At 36.7% G+C, this 23,635-nt stretch overlaps 1 protein-coding gene across 6 annotated transcripts in view; it reads right to left on the minus strand.

The window, feature by feature from the left end:
- Window positions 1-23,635, minus strand: part of Sqor (Sulfide quinone oxidoreductase) — a 79,763-nt gene that overhangs the window by 48,154 nt on the left and 7,974 nt on the right. For all 6 annotated transcript variants that reach the window (XM_081735660.1, XM_081735663.1, XM_081735661.1 and 3 more), the window contains exons 2-4: window positions 22,183-22,285; window positions 10,991-11,096; window positions 2,620-2,844 (exon numbers count right to left, since the gene is read on the minus strand). In XM_081735660.1, the coding sequence (XP_081591786.1) occupies window positions 2,620-2,844; window positions 10,991-11,096; window positions 22,183-22,271 (420 nt within the window). In that variant the 5' untranslated portion in view covers window positions 22,272-22,285. The remainder of the gene's footprint in view (window positions 1-2,619; window positions 2,845-10,990; window positions 11,097-22,182; window positions 22,286-23,635) is intronic.

The following is a 23,635-nucleotide window of genomic DNA, read 5'->3' on the forward strand; positions in this document are numbered from 1 at the left end:
TACGTCATAACAGCGCCATCTGGTGTCTACTGGCTGTGTGGGATGGTAGTATGCATGCATGCTCCAGGCAATTTTTATATATGTCGCTGAGCAGGTTGTGTGTTAGTATGTAATTGAATTGCTGTTCGTGGTGTGGTGTTCCAATGTTAGTACTGGAATTGTTCAAAATGAATCAGTGACAGATCATCTGTTCCGGAGTAGATGTAATATTTGTATGTATTCCTTCTCATTCAGTTTTTAAAGCTAATTATTAAAGGAGCAGTTCGAGTTAAAAACAAGTTTGGTGCAATAGAAAGAGAAACAAAAAATAAGAGACCCGTATTTTTTTATATCTTGATAGGCCGTCTCGTTCAGCTTCTACAGGCATTTGTTTTTGTTGAATCGTAAATGGTGACGTCATTGGTGGGACGCGAGAAACTCAATGTGAGTCAGCAACCACTCCCTTGTGTTGTACGCAGCTGATAAACCTTTAATAGTGCATTGGATTTAATAGATTGTGTTTTGGATTTGTTAGCAGTCTTTCTCTGTGTTGAATTTTTTAGGGAAGTTTTTGTTAGTTGTTTTTCCTATAGCATTAGTATAAAAAAGAGTAGAAAGAGAGAGAGCAGAAATTACGATTGTGATGCGAAACAGTGTTTCTTCCAGACATGTTTTTAGGGTGGCACTGTCTCCCGGAGCTCTGAGAGATTCCCCCGGAGGAGACCAAAATAATACGTCTATAATATAATAAATATAATAGTACTGTGTAAAAATAATGATTTTTTTTCTGAAAGAAACACTAGTGTGAAGTAGAAAACACGTGTTAGTACAGCGCGTGCTGTGTCTGTGAAGTGAAGTAGAAATGCCTAACACCTGTTGTGTTTTCGATTGTAATTCTTGTGCAATTGAAGCTGAGGACGTAAAGTATCTTTTATTACGTTTCTAAGTCGTGAGAAATCACCAGATCGATATAAATTATGGCCCAAGAAAATCAATGGGAAAAAAATGTACCAAATAAAATCACTCGTGTTCCAAACATCTTGAAGAGCCTGCCTTCGAGAAGTCAAGTTTACTGAAAGAAAAGTTAATGCCAGTGGCGGATCTAGGCTGGGGCCTAGATCCCCCCAGTTTTTGAGTGACAAATTTGATTTAAGCTATTATTTAGATATTTTTGAAAGTTTTTAGTAAACATGATATACATATCATAGTCTGGGTTCTGACTCCCTCCCCCCTGAGTTTTTACCGTCTAGATCCACTTCTGGCAAATGCCAGAATTATTTACACGCAAACTGAGAAAGAATGCTGTTCCAAGTATATTATTGAAAGGTTTAAAATCCGAGCCATTAACACGTTGGCCGCCATGTGCATAATTCTGATGCACAAATAGTGTGGTCCAAAATACCCCCAAAATTTGGCTAACAAGCACCGATCTATGTCCAGTTACCAGCGAACAAATATCGTACAAGACGCAATTGATGGTTGTAGTCAAGACGAGGCATTAGAGGGTAATAAAGACGATGTCACTCATGATTCTGAAGATACTGCTTTAGAAATAAGCTATACAATGTGAATTAGGGAGTGAAATATACCGGCTTGTAGAAGGAATCAGTGACGATGACTGTTCCTCAAGACATTGATTCATCGTTTAATTTCTCTGTACCATGTGACAATGATGATGAAACAGGTGATGAGAGTTGTTCCGCGGACAGCTATGAGAATAAAAGAAATTTAACCGGTGAAGTGTTTTTCGTATTCTGGCAAACTTTACAGATGTTATTTCATTTTTGCCTCATATGTTACGCTCCTGTACATACCTTGAAGCACAAAATTATAGGGTCAGCGTTAAAAATTGCAACAAAACGTGAAAATGAACATACTTATGTTTGGGAATCGGAAGAATGATTAAAGAAAAGGTACTTTGGTGTTGCAGCAATCTCGTCCGCAATCTATTTACATTTTTTTTTTTTTTTTTTGGAAACGCTGAACTCATGCTTTATAGGATACGTTTTATAATATTATAAAAACGTTTGTACAGCCCACCATCAGATATCATTTTCTACTTGCAGATGATATTTGTAAGTCTTTGCAATCAGTTCTGGAAAAGGAAACCGCACTTAGAACGTGCCACCGCACCTCACTAACGAAATGCCTGGTACTGTGTAGTATGTAAGCCTGCTCTCGCCTTGCCCACCTATGACGTCATAACAAAATCTTTCTTCCTCTGTTACTCGCTAACGACTGAACGTATCGCGATCAAACAAACACCATTCCTTTTAGAATTTTCAACTCTACAAGTAGAAATAAATTGTAAAAAATGCATTTCTAAGTCGAACTGCTCCTTTAACGGATTTTCATGATTCAAGTGTCAAATGAAAGCTTATAAACTGGAGATTAAGATGCAATAAATATATTTTTGTGTAGGCTCCATTGTAATATTTTAGATGTAAGTGTTTATGATTTTAAATGTCATAAAAGCATATGCGATTTCACTTTGGGTTATCCCTCTGTGTTAAAGTGCACAGTGGCGGCTTCATAGTTTTTGTTAGTTAGGGGTGTGGGGGGAAAGTGCGCTCGTAGTTAGGTAACCAATCTACTTGAACGAAACAGAATTATGAACTAACGTACAAACAAAAATCTTACCTTATCAAAATGTAACTGCAAACCAACAGCCACCACCATGAAATCGTACTTTACTCGATGTCCGTTCTTCGTTACAACCATGTTATTATCTGGATCGAATATTGTAACTGAGTCTTTCAGCCATTTCGCTTTCTTGGGTAAAACATCACTCATTGGACGGAAAGACTCCTTAAAATTCTTCACACCTCCTCCAACCAGAGTGAATATGGGTTGGTAGTAATGGATCTAAATCAAAGGATTTTATTTATAATACTTGAGGATGAAGCAATTTTTAATTTACTTGAACAGAGAAAATTACAAATATATATCACAAAAACATACACTCACTTTAAGAATGTATTTTAACGCACTGATTATATAAAAGAGCAAATATTATAATCTGTGGTTTGTCATGGAGTTATATTTTGCTGCGATATTTCATAAACCTCACTTTGTTTTCTAGCAGGCCTTTTCTCTGGATTACTTGTTGAATTGGTGCACATTCATGTTCTTTCTTTCGTATAATGGGAAAAAGATAACTAGCATTTACAAGTGCATATTAAATAGATTAGTAAGCTTATTTTCTTCTAAGAATTGATAAGCTGTACACAAAATAATTAATTACTAGTTGATGCTCTTGGCACATATTCAATTAAAAAAATTCACTCCTTGCACCCGCATATATTACGATTTTATTTAGGAATCTATTCTATATTTCGGTCCATTTCAGTGACGTAACTTAAGGGGGCAAACAGGATTTGCGCCCCGGGCGCCGGATTCGGAGGGCGCAAAATTGGGCAAATATTTGGGGGAGCGTTTTGGTTTGGCTGGCCAGGGGGCGCTAAGGTGTCTTGCCCCGGGCGACAACTAACGTAGTTGCGTCGCTGGTCCGTTCTAGGACCATGTTCACGAACCGTCACTTCTGAAGCTAGAATACACTAATTAAACATTATATTTGTTCTGTCCTGTAACAAAATATAATAACATCAAGAGTTTGAAAAAACCGCTGTGTATGATTAATCTATAAGGTTGGAATTGTGTCTATTTAATCTTATAGATTGAGATAACCACAAACTGGTGGTTTGTTCTATTAAGTGTTGTGTAACAAAAACACTCCATACGAACACTTCTCAGTACAAGAAACTTTTGTCACTTCATTTTCAACAAATGTGGATAAAACCTAAAACAGTCAGAAAACACCAATTAGGGGTACGCCCACTTCCGGACCACGCTGTATATGAAGAATAAAACTTTGTCTTAAATGGTCCTTTGTTTAATCAATAATTATGCCGCTCCATATGTGACCCAAATTCCCAGTGTCTAAATTCTGTTTAGGACTTTTGCTTCTAATAAAAAAGAATCAAACACATTCTTCTCTGTATTGTTTGAGCATGGATATAGGAAATTTACTTCGTCGATGTTGTCTGGATTCCTGTAAATGGGGTATTCCTCCCCTGTTGCGTCCCTAATGTGTTCTTTCACCCTCGTCGATATATTTCTTTTTGTCATTTCAATGTAGCTTTCGGTCAGGAACAGGATGTGGAGTAAATTCCAGGTAAAGACGATTTATCTCTATAAACATTAATGCTGAAATCTAAACGTAGCTATGATTCTTGTCCTATTTTGAAATAATTAAATTGGAACAATATAGATTTTAACTTGCAATTAAATTGTCACAATAGTTTTAAATCGGCAACATGCCCACATGCAATCAACTTCTATTGGCGTCAGGTAGAGAAGCAATAGGTAGGTGGCGACATATATTAGAATGGCTGTTTATTATTAGGTTGGTTCGTTGAATTAGGTTTAGCGTTTCTTTCAACAGCGAGGCTGTATGAGACGCAGACGTAGAGCTTAACATGAAATCCGAACCCCATGAGCTCCCGCGCCGAAAACGCGTACGCTAACCATAAAGCCATGAAGGAGCTCAATGTTTATTATGAACTGTACCAGGTAGTGCGTGACGTTTGCGTTTATAAATCGCATTTTTATGGCTAGTGGTTAGACGTGCGCATATCGCGCTCCGTATTTTCATGCCATAAATATCAGTGGAAGTATTCGCAACAATCTACATTTCTGTCGTTTAGTTATAGATACAAGACCAGGATAATAATTACGTATCTAGTGAAGATTTTGTACAAATATTACTTTCCTAATTTCCAATTGTTTTGTTTGTATTAAGACTTAACGGTAAAATGGCTCTATCTAAGGTTAACAAAGGATTCCAAGGAAACAGAATGTTTGAAGCAGAGAAAAACGATTTCGTGTAGCAAATTTTCGAAGAGGTCAAGGCTTTGGTGCAGACCATTGAAGTTTTAAGACTAATTCTAGATTCAATAATCGAATCAGTTACTAAACTAGCGGTGGAAAGACTGGAAGAATCTTTGAGTTAATTCTGAAGCAATTCATGATCTTCAGAAAGAACTAAAGAACAGGGACACTACTAGTTTTCATGAGAATATCGTGAAGCTGGCACAATACCAGCGAAGAAAAATCCTTTGGATCTTCGGAATATCAGAAACAAATGAAGATACTGACACTATAGCTATCAAATTGTTGGAGAGCGGCTTGGTGTTCCCATGCATATAAAAGATATTACTAGAAGTCCCATATTAGAGGGAAAATCGTCAAGTTCGCGAGCTACCGAACAAGGGTTAAAGTGTTCAGTAATATAAGAAAATTGAAGGGCTCCAACACCACCATCAAAAAGGACTTGTGTTATCATCAACTTGAATTGTTGCGTTCTGCAGTTCAAAAGTACGGTTACAAGCACGTGAACGTATACCCAAGATGGCAAAATAGTAGTCCTTAGAAATGGCCGACATTTGCTTAACTTGTATGATTTCCCTATCCCATGCAGGTGCAGTCTAACTAACTGTTTCAGCGAAAACAGAACTTTTCACGTTAGTTCGTCACACGTTAGACCACTATTCTCCTCGATGGTTGCTTTCAGGGTCTCGTCATCCAACCACTGGTTGCTTTCAGGGTCGCCCACTGCAAGGCTCAACCGAAAGCCTCACATCCCCGAACGGAATTACTGGAACCAAGGTCTGGCGGTGTGTTCGTTCACGGCATTCTCCCCAAATGTTTGGTATATGTGGCGACTTGATGCTGCAGCGGACAGGCCCACTTGAAAGTCATACAACAAACACACGCGAACAAGCTGCTTCGATACTTCCATATTTCTTCGACATTGGACGAGCTATAACTGCTGTATGTGCGCAACGTGCCTGTATTACTGAGGGTCTATAGTTAGGCATATGTGTCATTTCGTTTTTATTTTATTTTATTTTATTTTTTTTTTAAATCTGTGAGTGTATGATTAATGGGACGTCAAAAACTGAAAGAACGTTTTTGCTTACCTTGTAGTTCAATGATCGATAGGCATACATATATCATTTTAATTACTTTATTTTCGCCAGACTCACATAAAGCAATGCACAAGAACTCAGAAAATTAATCGTGTCGTTGATAACTCACTTTGCAAAATGTCGAACTGGCAAGAGAGAGTCGGAATCAACTCGTGATCAATTTAGCGATCAGATTTTACTGTTATTCTAACACATACTCGTGATGTTAACTTAAAACTTGTTCGTACTACATGTTAGAGCAGATAAACTCTCTATCAAAATACTGAAGAGTAAATTGGCCGTCTGACGAAAGATAATATGCTAACACGCTCAGGAATTTTAACGATTATTCTTTGCACTTTCAAGCTTTACGCTTTCCTCTGGAGTATTGCTAAAAAGGAGGATAAAAAAAGAGTAATAAACAACATCAAAGAAATATAAACAAATGGACTTACCTGAGTAGAGCAGTGCAGAAACACCTTGTAGATTGCTGCCCGTCATATGTCAAACGGTAGGGCTACATATGGTATCGTTTGACATCTGACCGGCAGCAATCGGCAAGATGTTTGTGCAATGCTCTACTCCGGTGAGTTCATTCCTTTATATTTCCTCGATGTTTTCATAACTTTTACTCTTATTTTTATCCTCCGTGGACAAGGCTTTAAAGGAGATCAAAATTTCAAATAAGTGAAATGATCAATAAAAGGTATTTGTTTGAATTAGCTTCAGGGATAAGCAAGAGAGAAGACTAAGTGTGACCCTTGTAGCTCTTAAGTGGTATAGCATTGTCTAGCAAGCATCCATCAATCCAGCGATTGGATTTTTCTACATTTCTATATTCACTTGTGCTTACAGGTGAATAGTCGCTTATAACTCAGTACCTAAATCACAACAGCACTAATACAATTTTATCCTACTTTTCAAGATGTCAATCATCAGATTTGTTTCTGAAATTTATACATACAATAAATTAAGGTTTTCATTTTCGTATAATACGCACTGAGTTGCTAAATTTTTTATACATTAATTTCTTTACCAAGTTAATACATGTAACTTCTCTCGAAAACTAAAAAAATGACCGAACTCTCTAATCACTGAAAATACACTAATAGAAAATTCCTAAGAAAAATACACAACTAATGCGTTAATTTATAAAGAACTGGAATCCTTCAAAACCTAGTCCCCACAATGCTTCAGCGTTGCCAATCATTATCTATGTTCAATACTTAAAAAGAAGCCATATAACAGAACTGAACTACACTAAGGTGTGTTTCTATAATTTTTTTATAATTTTAAAACTACACTCTTTATATTACTGCGCAAAGTAGGCATTTTTATTGTGAAAAGAATTAATTCATACTATAATATATACCAGCTTTTCTTTCTTTCGATTTATCAAAATATATTGTTGCCATGCAATAGTTTTCAATTTCTGCATAGAAAAATCTTTAACTAAATAACTAATTGTGGCATAATTTTAACACACTACTAACCTGAACGTGTTAAATTTTAATCTGTGTTCTATACCTTCAATTAGTTGTAATTATGGCTTGAACTAGTTGTAACTTATCGATTTTTCAAATTGCGGTAATGAATAAGAATTATGAATCAGTACGTAGTTTTATTAGAAACTTAAACTTGCAGTTTTCTAGAGTACTATGTTCTATTTACATTGCCTATATCTATCTGTATTCTTCAATGGGAGATGGTTCGGACGTATGAAAAATAGTTCGTTAACTACTTTTTTCCATCTGCAATTTGGATTCATGCAGAATATTTGTATCTTAAATTATCTCTTGACTCTTTCCTAAATGTTTTCAGAAGCAGAAGGCGTGATATCACTATCTATAGTCTCTAAACGTGAGATTTAGCCCTTCTTTCTGTTCTTTTCCCGTCATCCCTGTATACTTGCCTTCGAATTCACACGTAACCTGATGTATTTTTGTTAACACTTCTTTCGGTGTAAAATAATTTTTAAAGCTCTTACTGAATTTTCTGTATTTATTTATAATTTTAATGCAGGATATACTGATCTGCTAGGTTTGCTCATGTTGGAGACAGAAGGCTTCTTCTAGCTAATTTTCGTTCACTTTCGCCGTACATAACACAAACTTCATATTTCTCCAATAGTTTGCAATCTCAACAATCATAAATTCTAAATCAAACTTTTGGAGTAACAACCTATTACACTCAGTAAACTTGTGTAATCCAAATTGGTAATTGAACAGAACACACATGACAAAACTCAGGTTATTCTTACCATTTAAATCCTATAATGTTACTTTAATCCGAATTAAGTGAGATTATGGATGTGTTGGGAAAAACATTAAGTTAAAAATAGCTTGGAATGTCTGCATAAACGAGGCATTTCAATTATGATTCAAGATGCTTTTGTACGTGTTCTTCTCCATTTGTGATCTGAACTTGCGTAAAATTAAAATTCTCCCATGAACAGGGACCAAGGCAATTTAAAATTTGGCTCAACATTATATATAATTTCAACAGAAATAATAAGAGCAACTTCACAGAAAATAAGTTTCTGTCACATACTCGTAATTACCAACACGCAACGCTTTCAACTAACTAAACTAACTAACTAACTCTATGGCCTATGGAACCCGGAGGTTCAATGCCGCGTTCACAAAAGCTCTCCACTGACTTCTATCCTTAGCTAACTGCATCCAGTTTCTACTCTGTATTCCAATCTCTGCGAGATCCATCTTAATATTGTCCTCCCATCTGCGCCTAGGTCTTCCTAATGGTCGTTTTCCGATTGGTCTTCCAGTCAAGACTTTGAAAGCGTCTCTACTTTCTTCCATTCTAGCTACATGACCCGCCCATCTAAGTCTCCTAGACTTGACGACCCTAACAATGTTGGGTAAACCATATAAATTATGTAGTTCCTCGTTATGAAGTTTCCGCCATTCCCCATTCCCGTTCCTCTTGGGTCCGAATATTCGTCTCAGGATCTTGTTCTCAAATACTTTCAGTCTATGTTCTTCCCTCAGAGTAAGTGACCAGGTTTCGCAACCATACAGAACAACAGGCATGATTATCGTTTTGTATATTTTAAGTTTCAAATTCCTCGACAGAATTCGCGACGACAAGAGATTTTGTACCGAATAGTAACACGAATTCCCTGCTTTTAGTCGACATTTAATTTCTTCGTGAATATGATTTTCCTCTGTTAATATTGATCCTAGGTATTTGAAAGTATCCACTTTATCAAAAGTATTATTTAGTATTTTAACGCATCCATAATTTGCTGTATTCCGGTCCCGACGCACTTCCATGTATTTAGTTTTCTCTGCATTTACTTCTAAACCCATGTCCCTGCAAGCGTTTAATAAGATCTCTGCATTTCTTTCTATTGTTCTCCTATCATCTCCTATTAAATTTACATCATCAGCATATGCCATAACCTGGTGAATACCGTTCAACTGTAAGCCCTGGTTGCTATCTTTGATTTTCCTTATAGCGTATTCCAAAACGAAGTTAAATAATAATGGCGACAACGCATCTCCTTGTTTCAGGCCATTTTCGACGTGAAAGCTCGTGGACAAAAATTTTCCTACCCGGACTTTACTTTGGGATTCATTTAAACATATCTTAATTAATCTAATTAGCTTTCTCGGTATTCCAAGTTCTGCAAGCACGTTGTATAATGTTTCTCTCCTAACCGAGTCATACGCCTTTCTAAAATCAATAAATAGTTGATGTACCGGGGTATTGTATTCCCACTTTTTTTCGAGTATTTGGCGAATGGTAAATATTTGGTCGATAGTTGATCGATTTCGTCTAAATCCGCACTGATAATCTCCAATAATTTCATCTGCGTATGGGGTCAGTCTTGCTAACAGAATATTTGAAAGGATTTTATAGGATGTTGACAGAAGAGAAATGCCTCGATAATTATTACAGTCAGTTTTGTCGCCTTTCTTGTGGATTGGAACAATGATTGATTCTTTCCACTCTTGTGGCAATTCTTCCTTGTTCCAGATAAGGAGAATGAGTTTGTGTATCTTGTTCCACAATTTTTCGCCTCCAGCTAAAATTAACTCAGCCGGAATTTCATCTACACTCGGAGATTTGTGTTTCTTTAATTTCTTTATAGCGGTTTCTACTTCTATTCGGTTGGGTTCTGGAATATACGGTTCTGCGGTGTGTATCTCCTTTTCTCCACGAACACTAGTTTTTGGTTGTGTGTTAAGCAAATCGTCAAAGAAATCTTTCCAACTATTTAAGATGCTATCCGTGTCAGTGAGAACTGTACCGTCAGATTTCTTTAATATATAAGCACGAGGTTGATAGCCTTTCTTAAATTCGTTGATTCCCTTATACATGTCCCGTATGTTTTTATTTTTACTATTATCTTCAAGTTCCTTAATTTTAGCTTTCAGAAAATCGCGTTTCTTTGTTCTAAAAGTTTTGGAAGTTTCCCGCCTGATATCTGCGAAATTTTGTGTAGTCATTTCATTCGGGTTTTGTAGCCAGCGTAATTTTGCCTGTTTTCTCTTCTCTGCTAGTTTTATGCATTCCTGGTCGAACCATGGTTTGTTCCTGCGTATTTCCGCGTGTCCCAATTTTTCTTTTGCTGAAATTTTAATGCTATCTCTAATTTCAATCCAGGTATCCTCAACACTAGTGGACTCCGAATCTTCTAAAGCCGAAAATCTATTCGAAACTTCAATCTGATATTCCTCTCTTACCTGGCTCTCTTCTAATTTCTTTAAATTGAATCTCTCCGTTTTCGGGCAATGAATATTACCTTTATTCAACGATAACCTCTCTCGTATTATCGCTGCTACCAGGCAACGCTTTCAACAATGTTACTATTTCGCTCATCTTGGAGTATAGTAACCATTCACGAGAAGTGAAAAATCCTCCATTAAAATTTCGTGTAATTTCCTCATTTAGCTAAACGTTTTAAATGTGCTTATAACCTAGTACACTGATGAAGGATCTTGCTTGATTCGAAGAGCTCGAGTGTAAAATTATCATAATAGGATTTAGAAGGGGAGAGTAGTACTGTATATACTTACATTTGAAGGCTCAATAATGATCACTTGATTTTCTCCTAGTTTTGGAGCAAATTTTGCAGCTACAGGACAACCACCAGCGCCGCCTCCTACCACCAAGAGTTTACAGCTAAAATGAAAATATTTATGACCATATGTGAAAATCCACTCTAGTATATGTCAATAAAAATCTATGAACAATTACGCATATCATAAATTATTAGTATACCGTGTGTATCAAAAGCTTGCGGGGCCATAGGCCAACTCCGGTACCGGTAAGGATACGAAAAAATGTAAAAAAGATGAGTTATTGAAAATTGGCGGTTTTCAATCCAAAATGGTGGAATTTTTTCAATCGCATCAGTCGTTTAGGCTCCACACTGGTAATCCTATGTTAAATGAAAAAGCAACGTTGCCAGTTTAGCAGACTGTTCCCTTGAGCTCTCACTATATCAACAATACATTATTGTTGCGAAACAGATTTGAGGATTTCTAAGATTTCCTCGCACAACAATGTGCACGTTCACTGTATTATTTTTGTATGTCCTTATATTGAGTTCGGACAGCCTCCTGAACTGGAAACGTTTTTATTTGACATAGAGACTCTTGGAACTTCCTCGTGACCAAGCTCTTAGTGTACGAGCCTTCGGCGTGGGTGACCGGGGTTTGATTCCCGGCGGGAGCTCACGTGGTTCGGATCCCACGTTAAACTGTTGGTTTACGTCTCATATAGCCTCGCTGCAGAAAGGGATGATAAACCCAAAATCAAATTAAATTAATTCAACAAAGGGCCTCTTACCAATGAGGAGCCCAAACGGCTGGTGCAACTGGAAAAATTCTACGATTTTACATTGAAAACACACTATTTTCAATATATTTCTTCTCTTTAACGTTTTTCGAATCTTTTCTAATAACATAGTTGGTCTATGGCCTCGGACTTTTGATACACCCAGTATATAAAGTTCAATGTTTTGTCTGTTTGTCCCTTGTTCTAATCTAATACTCTGCCTTGCAAACTTGCTGCCTTGGCACAGTTCTAGGTAAAACTGTAAGGAAGACATCGTACACTAGTTATAATGTTTAATCTAGTGAGGGGTTGGAGGTGGAAAGATTCCAAACTTATGCCATAGAAAATCTCGTAAGTCCTTCAAGTTAGAGAGATGAAGTTTGGTACGTAAACTCCTTATTAAATATAGTTAGACATGCGTCTAAGATTACAGAAGTTAGAGAATAAATATTTAGGTAGCTTCAAAATGTGGTGTTGGAGGAAAATATAAAATGGACAGAGAGAGCAACAAACGAAGATGTTTTAAAACGGATAGGAGAGAAGAGGACACTCCTAGCCAGTATCTTTCGTAGGAAGGCCAATTGAATTGGGCACATCTTGCGAAAAAAATTGTCTTCTTTATACTGCCATAGATGGAAAGATAGAAGGAAAGCGAGGAATCGGAAGAACATAGCTTATTGATAATTTGATAAATAAAAGAATGGGAGTTACAAGAGGAAGTTAAAGATCGAAAAACATGGAAGAAACATTTCCAGGCCTAGATCTAAAATAAAATAATAAGAATAATAATAAACCTCATTAATCCCAGGACCTGCCGAAAAGCAGAATACTTAAAATTCATAATAATAATAATGCGTCTAAAAGTTTTTGAAAATTCCGTTTCTAAGGGGAGAGAAGAGTCAATTTCGATTTTTTTCGATCGGCCTGGGATTTTTATCATTTCACTTAGATTAAAATACGTATCTTAAGGGGAGGGGGAGAGGAGAGGTTGTTTAAATTTTTCAGAAAGAATTAAGACTGCATCATTTCAAATGATTTTTTGAACATGTTTCGCAGTTAGATGGAGTTATGATTTTATTATTTGATTTCGTTTTAAATAGGAACCTAAGAAGGAAAGAACGCTCAATTATATGTTTCAGATATTTTTTTATAAACATTGGTTTCTCCATAGATCGGACATTTCACCTAATTACTCCCATAAATGTAGAATAGTTTACTTAAAATGTTAAGTTTTGAAAACTAATGATCAATTGACAATTCCCTCGATATTTTAACTTAAAGTAAAAACAGAGACTAAAAATGTTAACAATAAAATAAGAAATATAATTAATAATCTTTATTTTTAAGCATATAATTCTCTCATCGTTGCTCAGCAACTGCAGAGATCATTTTCACTTATCGATATATCAGGTTGTATTAAGCATGCCTTTACGCTCAAAGAAGTGACAGAAAAATAGAAAAAGCCAGGGAAGATTGGGAAAAGGCTAGAGAAACACGCTGAAAACTGTTGGCAGTGTACATATAGTTATGGGTCTAGGAGTGGTATGCATGCAAAATCATTGACTCCATTCATATTCTCGTCTGCCTATCACCACTGCGTTTACCATCATCAGACTAAACATATTACCTTTTAACTATTCCAAACCTGATGACAACCTGATATACAAAGAGCGAAACAAATGGATGACTGGAGAGGATCTTCGGGATGTCGTGCCAATGCGTTAACCACTATGCTAGCCAGTCCGCTTCCCAGAACAACCGTACACTCTCTTACTCTTGAACTTGGTGCTCTTTACTTAAATCACATGGCTTGTACCACAACCTAGCTATTGCTCCTGGACAATCCAGTGTTCATATTCAGAACACCTTTGACGGTTGTATTATCATTATATGTTAATGAAATGAGGAAACAATCGGATTTTTCCACACCAAATCCTCTGTAGCTTCTAATTCAATGATATACAAAGAATAAAAAAGTCGGTAGACACTGAGTAGCGTAGTGGTTAAGGAATCGGCACGGCATGCCGAATATCCTGGGTTTGAATTCCGGTCCAGTCATCCGCTTTTTTTTTTTACTCTATTGATGATAACCTGTTTAAAATCACTCGTATTTTCCCCGAAGGAAGTCCACACTACTTTGGAAATCAATCCAGGTCAACTTCAGATAATATGATAACACGCTCAGAAATTTTAACAATCAATTTACTTATTTTAAAACCCAATTCCTGAAAATTCCTTGTACTTTCAAGCTTTCGGCTCTTCTTCGGTGCCTTGTTCACAGAGGATAAAAAATGGGGTTAATAATAATAAAAAACAACATGAAGGAAATATAAAAGAATGGACTCATCGAGATAGCGCAGTGCAGAATATGTCGTCGATTCCTGCCAGTCATACGTCACGTCAAGTGGTAGTGCGGCATGCTGTGAACTGGAGGCTTACGTTATGCGTTCTTTAATCCAGGTAGAATGGGTGGGGGAGCTACCAACTCACGTTAAATGTTTATGTTATTGTATCAATTATGATTTTTTCTTAACTATCTCCGATTCCTTGGTTAATAAAGTTTTGAACTTATTTTTAGAAAAATAATTAAAAAAAAAAAAAAAAAAAAACATTTCTTGGGTGCTATTTAATTCTTGGTTGCAAATAAAATTCTTGTTTACAATATTATGTTGCGTTTTCACTCAATGTTTCGAAGAGTCTGAAACTGGGTGTTTTATTTTTGCATCTCTAAGATGTTCTTGACTTGTATCTTTATTTATTTTTATTTGTTTCTTGTAATACCTATATAACTCACAACAACTGCACTTTATTTCATTGGGATCGGTGTAATACCGCATAAATTTAGTAATATTCTTTTCAAAGGTTTTGGGACGTGTCAATGCTGTGAGCAAACCATATTGACTAAAAATCTTATTCGATTTGGGGGATATGGACAATCCAACTCAATTTTGGTCTGTCGTTTTAGTTTCTGGTTTGTCGAAACAGATGTCTGTCTGTCGTCTTTATTTTAAACTAATTGTACCAATTTAACAAAACACAAACAAGATATCTACTTGAGCTTCCTAGCTTCAATAAATAGTCGATCTATTTCTCCAAATCTGACTCTAATAAAGCAAGTTTCATAATACGATGGAGAAAGTCTTATAATTCGAAAAAAGAAGTTGAATTTGAAATATGTGTACCCTGCGATCTACGTCTTATTACCAACACCTGGTTTTTAGTTTCCTGTGTTATGTCTACTCAGATTTATTGTTTGGTGTACCAACAACGGAAGAAAAGAATGACATGATAGACCAGAGAGTGAAAATCACTCATCTACAGAGTAAAAGTGAATGGATGCTTCGCGAAAGAATTGAGATGATGATCCCTGAATATGCTGGATTTGTAGCCCAAACTTCTCACTGAACTCTTTTGGTGGTGAAGCTCAATACTGAAGTTTGGGTGACAAGCACGGATATTCAGAAATTAAAATACATGTAAAATATAGAATCAATCACGTGGGTGGTACCGATGCTCAAGCATGGGAAGTCTGATCCAGGGTTTGATTCCCAACCCAATCACTAATTTGTACGCTAAATTTGAGTGTTCCACTATAATTTGCAAACATTAATTAAAGAATGAAAGACAATTAATTATATTTTAAAACTCACCTTCATGTTCTCTGAAAACAGGTATTTGTGAATAATCATCTGCTACATTTTAAAGACGAATCATACTTCTGCTTCTGGCAGTAACAGATTGCGAATTTCACATGTTTCATCTTACATTTGACATAAGATACACATTTCTAAGGATGTTCACTGAATAATATAAGTAAAACGAGACAGAAAAATTTAAAATTAGCAATTTGTTGCTGCCAAAAGAAGAACGATTAGTTTTTGAAATCTGAAATATAGCAGATGGTTATATACAAATATATCCTCAGCGAACATAAAGGTGAGTGTTTAATAAACTGTTGTTTTAATCTATTTTTACAACATATACGAATATGATAATTGTGATTCTGAATACAATTCTCGCTACGTTACAAGACGGTGCTTTTATCACTCTATACTATAAAATGTTAAAATTTCCATACTTCTTGTATATACTTGTATATTAACTGTACATTAATTGATGGACGAACTTTGGCTGTTATTTTTATTTTCAGTCCTTACGCAATAGCGTGAATATAAAGAACAGAACTTACTATCCACGTAATATTCGAATCATTTCTCAAGTTCGTATCAAAGGCGTTGTACTTCCAGTAAGGTTTGATCCTATAAATCATATACGCTTTCTTGTTTAGATGGACCTTCCATATCGCCTCCCAAAATATCTGCACTTTCTCCCCGGACACCTTATATCTATATCTTAGAGTAAGAGTAAGATGTCTTGTGTATGCGCCAACAAAGACATGGCTTAAAAAGGAAAACAAAGCGAAGACAAAATCAACAATAATAAAACTAGGAATAAGTTAATTAAAATACAAGAAAAAAACATCTACACACGAGCTAAAATTAAATTGCATGTAAAACCTGAAGCTCTTGTAAAAACAGCAGCAGTCCACGGAGAAAACGAGTGTCGTAATCAAAAAGCAAGTACAGGTCGTCAGGAAGCTTGGAACCTTGTCAATGCTAGGCCAGAGCGGGGCAATCAACAAGAAGATGAATAGAGAAAAGGTCTCCACAAAAAACACATTCTGGACCTGCTACTCCATATCTATCTATCTATCTATCTATCTATCTATCTATCTATCTATATCTATATATCTATATCTATATCTATATATATATATATATATATATATATATATATATATTGTAATTCCACACGCCAGTGTTTACAAACACCACCACGTAGTTTGGCAAGAGGATTTCACACCAGATGGAACTACAATCACTTGCAGACGACGACTTCTAGCTCCTCCCACGGAGCAACAGCGCCACCGCCAACCAAGGAACCTTTTAAATTGGCTGGACGACGGCAATTCTGTACCAGTTTTCTGGTGACCCTCCTACTGTTTGCCACGGAACATTAGGAGTAACCTAACCCCAGGCCTCTAGTCTGCTACGAGACTACGCCTGTCCTATCTTCTGACTTAGCCTACTACGGGGCTCTGTCTGGGAATCCTAACCACAGCCGCTTTTTCTGCTACGGGGCTCTGTAGAGATCCTGTCTGCGACCTTACAATCAAAGACTCCTATAACTAACCTTGTATACTACAGAGATTATTTGTACCATATTTTGCAAAAATATTTTTATAGTGAAAAGTTTTATAATAAAAACCGGTAGTGGGAGTCGATTCCGGACACTCTTTTTATTAACGCTCTACTTAAACATATATGGGACAAAGTTTTACAAAATATATATATATATATATATATATGTAGGGGTGATTCTTTATAGAGTTTACAACTTCAATCAGGAGTAGGGTTCTCTATTGGAACCACATACAGACTTGGTATATATGTCATTACACTGCACAACACTTCTTTTGTGTGTGTGTGTGTGTGTGTCTGTGTGTGTGTGACAAATCCATTATATCTCAATGTGTGCACCTGCGGTCATCCTGGACACATCCCAAGGAAAGTCAATTTCCTGCCAAACAGTAGCCAGCATTTCGGGGGTAACGTCCACGATGGCTGTTGTGAAGCGATGTTTCAGTTCATTAGCATTATCAGGTAGGGGAGGGGGTGAACACCTTATCTTTCACAAACCCACACAGAAAGAAGTCAAGTGACGTGTAATCTGCAGACCGTGGGGGCCAGGCAATTGGTCCACCACGACCTATCCACTTATCTGGGAAACGCTGATCAAGAAATTCCCTTACGTCTATCAGGTAGGTGCGGCACGGCGCCATCTTGATACCACCATAAGCGGCCATCGTGGTCATCTTCAACTGACTGTGGAACAAGGAAGTTCTGGAGTATATCAAGATAGGTGATGCCGGTGATGGTGCTCTCAGTACAGAAGAATGGTCCATACATCTTTGCTCTGTAGACAGGGCAAAACACCTTCACTTTGGGGCTGTCACGAACCAGCTCCACATGCCCATGTGGATTTTACGTGCCCCAAATACGAGAAATGTGTGTGTTGACTCAGCCAGAAAAGTGAAAAGTTGATTCATCACTGAATACCACATTGTTCAAGAGTAACTCATCACCAATAATGCGATCCAACATGGTAACACAGAATTCATGTCGGGTATGTTTATCCGCTTCACTCAGTGTTTGAACCAAGGACCTTCTATATGGCTTCATGGACAAACGTCTACGCAATACACGCCAAACAGTGGTCTGAGGGATACCGGTTTCTTGTGATGCACATCGTGTAGATTTTCGAAGACTGCGCACAAAACTCTCCCTAACTGCTTCCGTCACATCGTCAGTCACGGGTGAGCGCCCTGGAGCCTTTGTGTGTTGCACAGAACAAACCTGTTTCAACAAATGTCTGGTGCCATTTGTACACTGTTAGTCTGCTGGGAAATTCTTTGCCGTATTGTATGCGAAACTTACGCTGTACACTCGTTGATGACTTCGTTACTTCAAACCAAAAGGAACTTAGCTCTTTCTGCACCAGTAGAAGTATCGATTTACTGACCGGTGGCGCCGCGTGTGGTCAATTCCGCAATTACTCGCTACGTGAGTCAAACTTGAAGCGTTTTGCAGTATAATGACATAGAAACCAAGTCTGTATGTGGTTCCAATACAGAAGTTGGACTGACTGAAGTTGTAAACCCTATAAACAATCACCCTGTATATATATATATATATAGGTAGGCCTTATACAGAGAAGATACGTACCCTCTGAATCGTGATAACAAAAACGAGCAATTTGATGTATTCTGACAACAAACAAAGAAACCGTAAAGAGTATATTCCAATCGTATATATACTTGAAATTTTCATTAAATAAATAAACTTACATTAACACAAAAAAACGAGGGCTATTTTTTAAGGTCCGATTATCAATAGAAACAAAACTAGAGAAGATAGTGTCAAATACTTTTGATTATTTCCTCTGTACATATTAAGCTATTTTTCTACATAACTACCATGTTTGTTTAAATATTTATCATAGCGTTCGGTAACTTTTTGTATGTCCACCTCGTAGTTATTACCCGCCTGTGACCAAAGACAATCTACAAACGTTTTCACTTCTTCATTGATGTCAAACCGTTGACTGGCGAGAAACTGCTTCAGGTAGAGGAACAGATAACAATTGCTCGGCGCAAGATCAGGGCTTTACTTTGGGTGGTTCAGTAGCTCCCATCCAAAAGATCTTATTAACTTTTGAGCTTGAGAAACAGAATGAGGATGAGCATTATCATGCAGCAATAATAATAAAACAGATGACAGTAGGCCACGGCGCTTATTCCAGGCTTTCCAATGCTAATGAAAAAAATATAGGAAATCACGACGAAAAAATATAGGTTTCGTGAAGTTGTGGAAAAAGAACATTTCAATTATCCAATAGGTAGAAATAAAAAAAAAAACCTCATGGAAATGACACCAATTCTCATATGAACATACATTCTACTCTAGATATAAGTAAATGAGTAATTATCTCGTTGCAAAATTTTATACGAGTTTCTTAGTGTTTTCGTATGTAGCTCACCAGTACTAAGCAACGACCATAAGAAAAGTGTTAAAAAAAAAAAAAAAAAATCTGCATCAGATAATCAGTATTTGTAAATATACGTCTTTCAGAAATTGTTTAACCGTTCTGTAACGATTATTTTTATGGCATGCTTTATCATGTGCTGGCAGATTCTCCAGAAAGTACTTACGTAGCCCTGGAAGTTGTTCCACGATGCGTTTGCACACGGGGAACAAAGTTAACCATAGCCCCGGAACACAACGCAGAAAGAAATGGCTTTCTAAATCCAATCTGGACAAAAGCATAGTCCGCTCGTCGAGTTGCAGAGATTCTGAACCACTGAAATACATACACAAAATCTTCAATATCCCACGATAATCGTATTACTTCCCTATGAAACGCATTAGAAACTGTGTGCAAAGTACAAGAACGAATATCCAGAATCTTTGGTAACCCTTGATCTTGGCACCAATCATTTAACGTTCACATTAGGACAATCACTTCCTAGCATGAAGAACTTGTCATGAGGCAGTTTAAATGTGTTAACAGTTTTCTCAATAGCTTGAAAAAAATCTGAAGATGTAGCGTGCCCCAAAAAATGCACTGTCCAGGTAATAAGTAACAACACAATTAATTGAAGAAGAAAAATACAGAATGTGAATATCAGACTGTTTATCAGTTACTGCGTTTGTTGTTTCATTTACAGCAAGACTGCAGAAGTTGCCAGAAGTTTTAATATCGTACAACAATTTTTCATGTAAATAGGGGTCAAGTTCATTCGATATTGAATATAACAACTTTGTCTTATGAAGCTGAGAATCCTTATTTTCACAAGTAGAAGCAGGAATGCACAAAAAATATAGGAGATTTCGTGAAAATGTAGGAATATAAGAGTTTATAGGAAAAGATGAAAATATATAGGAAAAATAGGAAATATAGGAGCATTGGAAAGCCTGTTATTCTGTATAACAAGTCAACGTTTTTCCAAGGTTGATGGTTGTTCCTCGTGACATAAACTCCACTAACAGGACACCACGACGATCCCAGAATACGGTAGCTATGATCTTGCGTATAGATATTTTGTTTGGCTTTCACTTTGACTGGGTTTGTCGTGTGTGTCTATTCTATCGATTACTACTTTGATGCAGGGGCGGATCCAGGTTCGACTTCTGGGCAAGGGGAGGGGGGGGGGGTTGTCATACTGCTATTTTTAAGGGCTCCAAACTTTGGGATGGGTTTTATTTATATATCGCCCCCCCCCCCCTGCTTTGATGGAGTCATGTGGGAAACCAATGTTTCGTCCCTTGTAATAATATGGTCCAACAGTTGATCTCCTTCCTCATTGTATTGCGTCAAAAAGGTCAAAGCACAAGCCAGTCTCATCTTTTTGTGTTCCTAAGAAAGAAGTCTGGGAACTCATAGCGGCACACTTTCGGAACTTCAAGGTTTCAAAAACAACTGCGTACAGCATCAATCGTGAAACATGTGGAAATTCCACTGACAACGCGGAAATCGTAAAACGTCGGTTTTTATGGATTTTGGTGTCAACTGGACGCACCAACTCGACTGTGATTACAGAAGGTCGTCCTAATCATGGTTCATCATGAACATTGTCCCGCCCGTCCTTAAACGATCGCATTCATTTATTTAATATACAACATAACAGGCTCAATGCCCAATTACAGTGTTGTGTACATACAGTAAATGTTACATATATAAATTTCTTAATTATTTCTACAGAAAATTTCTTGTTTCACATATGATCTGAACCTGTTTTCTGAAAGACTAAATACATCCACTTTATCAAGCTTATTTACAATATCATTGTATAATTTACACAGCCTCCACATAGGGGATTTATATAATATATTGCTCCTGGCTTTCGCACAATAAAATGTCCCTGCATTCTCTACTCTGGTTTTGAAAACTGGGAATCCGCAATGATATTTTCGAGACCAATTGCATACAATCAATCTTATTATTTAATGACTTATATCAGAATAACAAGTCCAACATCCATCTTTTTTCTAGAGTTTGAAAATTAAAGTTCTTTACTAGGTCATTGTTGGAAAAATATTTGGGATAATAATTATTTATTTATATATTTTTTTGGGATGTAAGCATTTTCAAGAATTTCGTTTGGATGTTTTTTATTTCTTGAGAGTATTTTTTATTATTGGAGGTCCATATAATAGAACAATATTCTATATTTACGCACCTTGGTGTCACTCATTGCATTCGGGACGTAATCTCACATATCTGGCAATGAATTTCCACTGCCGTCACATTCCTTGCTGTCAAAATTCGAATCGCAGACCTTATTGCACACTTAGTGGGATGGTCAATTTGACGAAACATTTCAACTGGCCACACTGAACCATACACATTGATGCTACAATTGCAACTGATGTCGTCTCATGCCCAAGGCATACTGGGAGACAGCGTGCGTGCACATTTCGACTGAAACAACAAATACAGCCAACAGCCGCAGCGAAAACAACGGTTGAAGATTGGTTTCGGTTACAGGAGGGTGATTTCTACGACGTGCGCATCCAAGAACTTGTCGAACGCTATGATAAATGTTTAAACAAACATGGTAACTATGTAGAAAAATAGCTTAATGTATACAGAGGAAATAACCAAAAATACATGGCATTATCTTTACAAGCTTTGTTTCTGTTGACAATCGGATCTTTATTTAAAAACAGCCTTCCTAATATTACGTTTACAAACATATTTTAATAAACGTCTTCATCTATCTACATTTCCGGTAATGGTCAATCAGGTGATCTTGCTTTTATATTCGTTACAGTTCTCCCTTAACTTTTATATATAAGATAAAATATACCTGTGATTGGTTCCAGCACTTGAAGTGGCAGCAGATGAAAGGAGTCTAACGCCATGGTATAACACCGTAAAATTCTTCTGCGTTATCATTTTACTTGTAGCACCTACGAAGAAATATTATAACGACAGGTGTTATCTTTGCGAATAGAATACGACAAGATAATGTGACAGGTAAGTCTAATCAATCTAAACAAATTTTTCGTATAATAACTAAAGCCCGGAATTAATGGCGAAATAAACATCTAAAAATGGCAGGTAAAATGGCAAAATAAAATAATAAAATAAAATAATAATAAAATAATAAAATAAAATTCTTCACTAGTAACAATGAAACAATAACTTAAAAACAACGCTCTCACATTTTATTCACACGCGGTTACATTAGCACAAACATTCAAAACAAAAGAAATACTAAAGTGAAGTCATTTTACACTACACTAGCAGTTTATTTTCACTTACGAAAGGTTTTTCATATTTTTGTTCTCTGAAATTATTAACATCTTTTTAAGATTTTCAAAGGAAAGACTTTGTCTCCTGTCAGAAAGAATTCGCTTTAGATGTGAAAATGATCTTTCCTCATCTACAGATGTCACTGGAGCATACTTGAAAATGTAATTTGGGAAGGATCCATGTCACTGTCAACAGTTGTATCAGGGATCACCTTTCATAACACTAGCGATGTCCTTCAATTTTCCCAAATTTGGATTAGCACTTACAACACGATCACACTTACGCCGAATGTACTCGCCATTGTCACCAGGTACAACACTCAGATCGTTGAGAATATCATTGTAGATTTTCAGAGAACTAGCGAGTTTTTTTTTTTTTTTTTTTTTTTTTAAATAAAGCTTGGCAATAGCATCTGGTAACTTTGCAAAATGTGTTGCAATGAAGACTTTTTCAAGGAATTCTTCTTAAGCAAACTTTGAGCAACCTTAATTGAAGACGCATCATCCTCATCAAAAGTATCAATAATTCTTTTGATGGGGTCAAAATTGTTAGCATAATAGAAAACAGCTGTATCCCATGTCGTTAAGACAGGCTGTGCTGGAAGCGGAAGTTCAGGGGCTAATTCGCGAAACGCACTTCTTCGCGAGGGAGCTTTCAGAAATACCTTTTTGACATTTGACACAAGAAGGTCAACGTCAGTAAAATGAGAACGAACTTCCTCCGCAATTCTATGTAGAGCGTGTGCCAGACAGATGACATGCAGCATACGTGGGAAAAGAACCTTAAGGGCTTTTGCCGCACTTTTCATGTATGCAGCTCCGTCTGTCACAAAAAGAAGGACCTTATCGTATTTTACACATTCTGGCCACAGAATACTCAGCGATTTTGTAAAAATCTGTGCAACTGCCGTGCCCTTTATTTTTTTCAGAACTTATGATGCAATCAAAAATGTGTGTGTGCCTTCTTCCTCTCCCATAGTTCCAATTACAATGTTGGCAATGGAA

Source organism: Thermobia domestica, chromosome 13 (assembly GCF_964235325.1).
Source record: "Thermobia domestica chromosome 13, izTheDome1.hap1.1, whole genome shotgun sequence".
NCBI lineage: Eukaryota > Metazoa > Arthropoda > Insecta > Zygentoma > Lepismatidae > Thermobia > Thermobia domestica.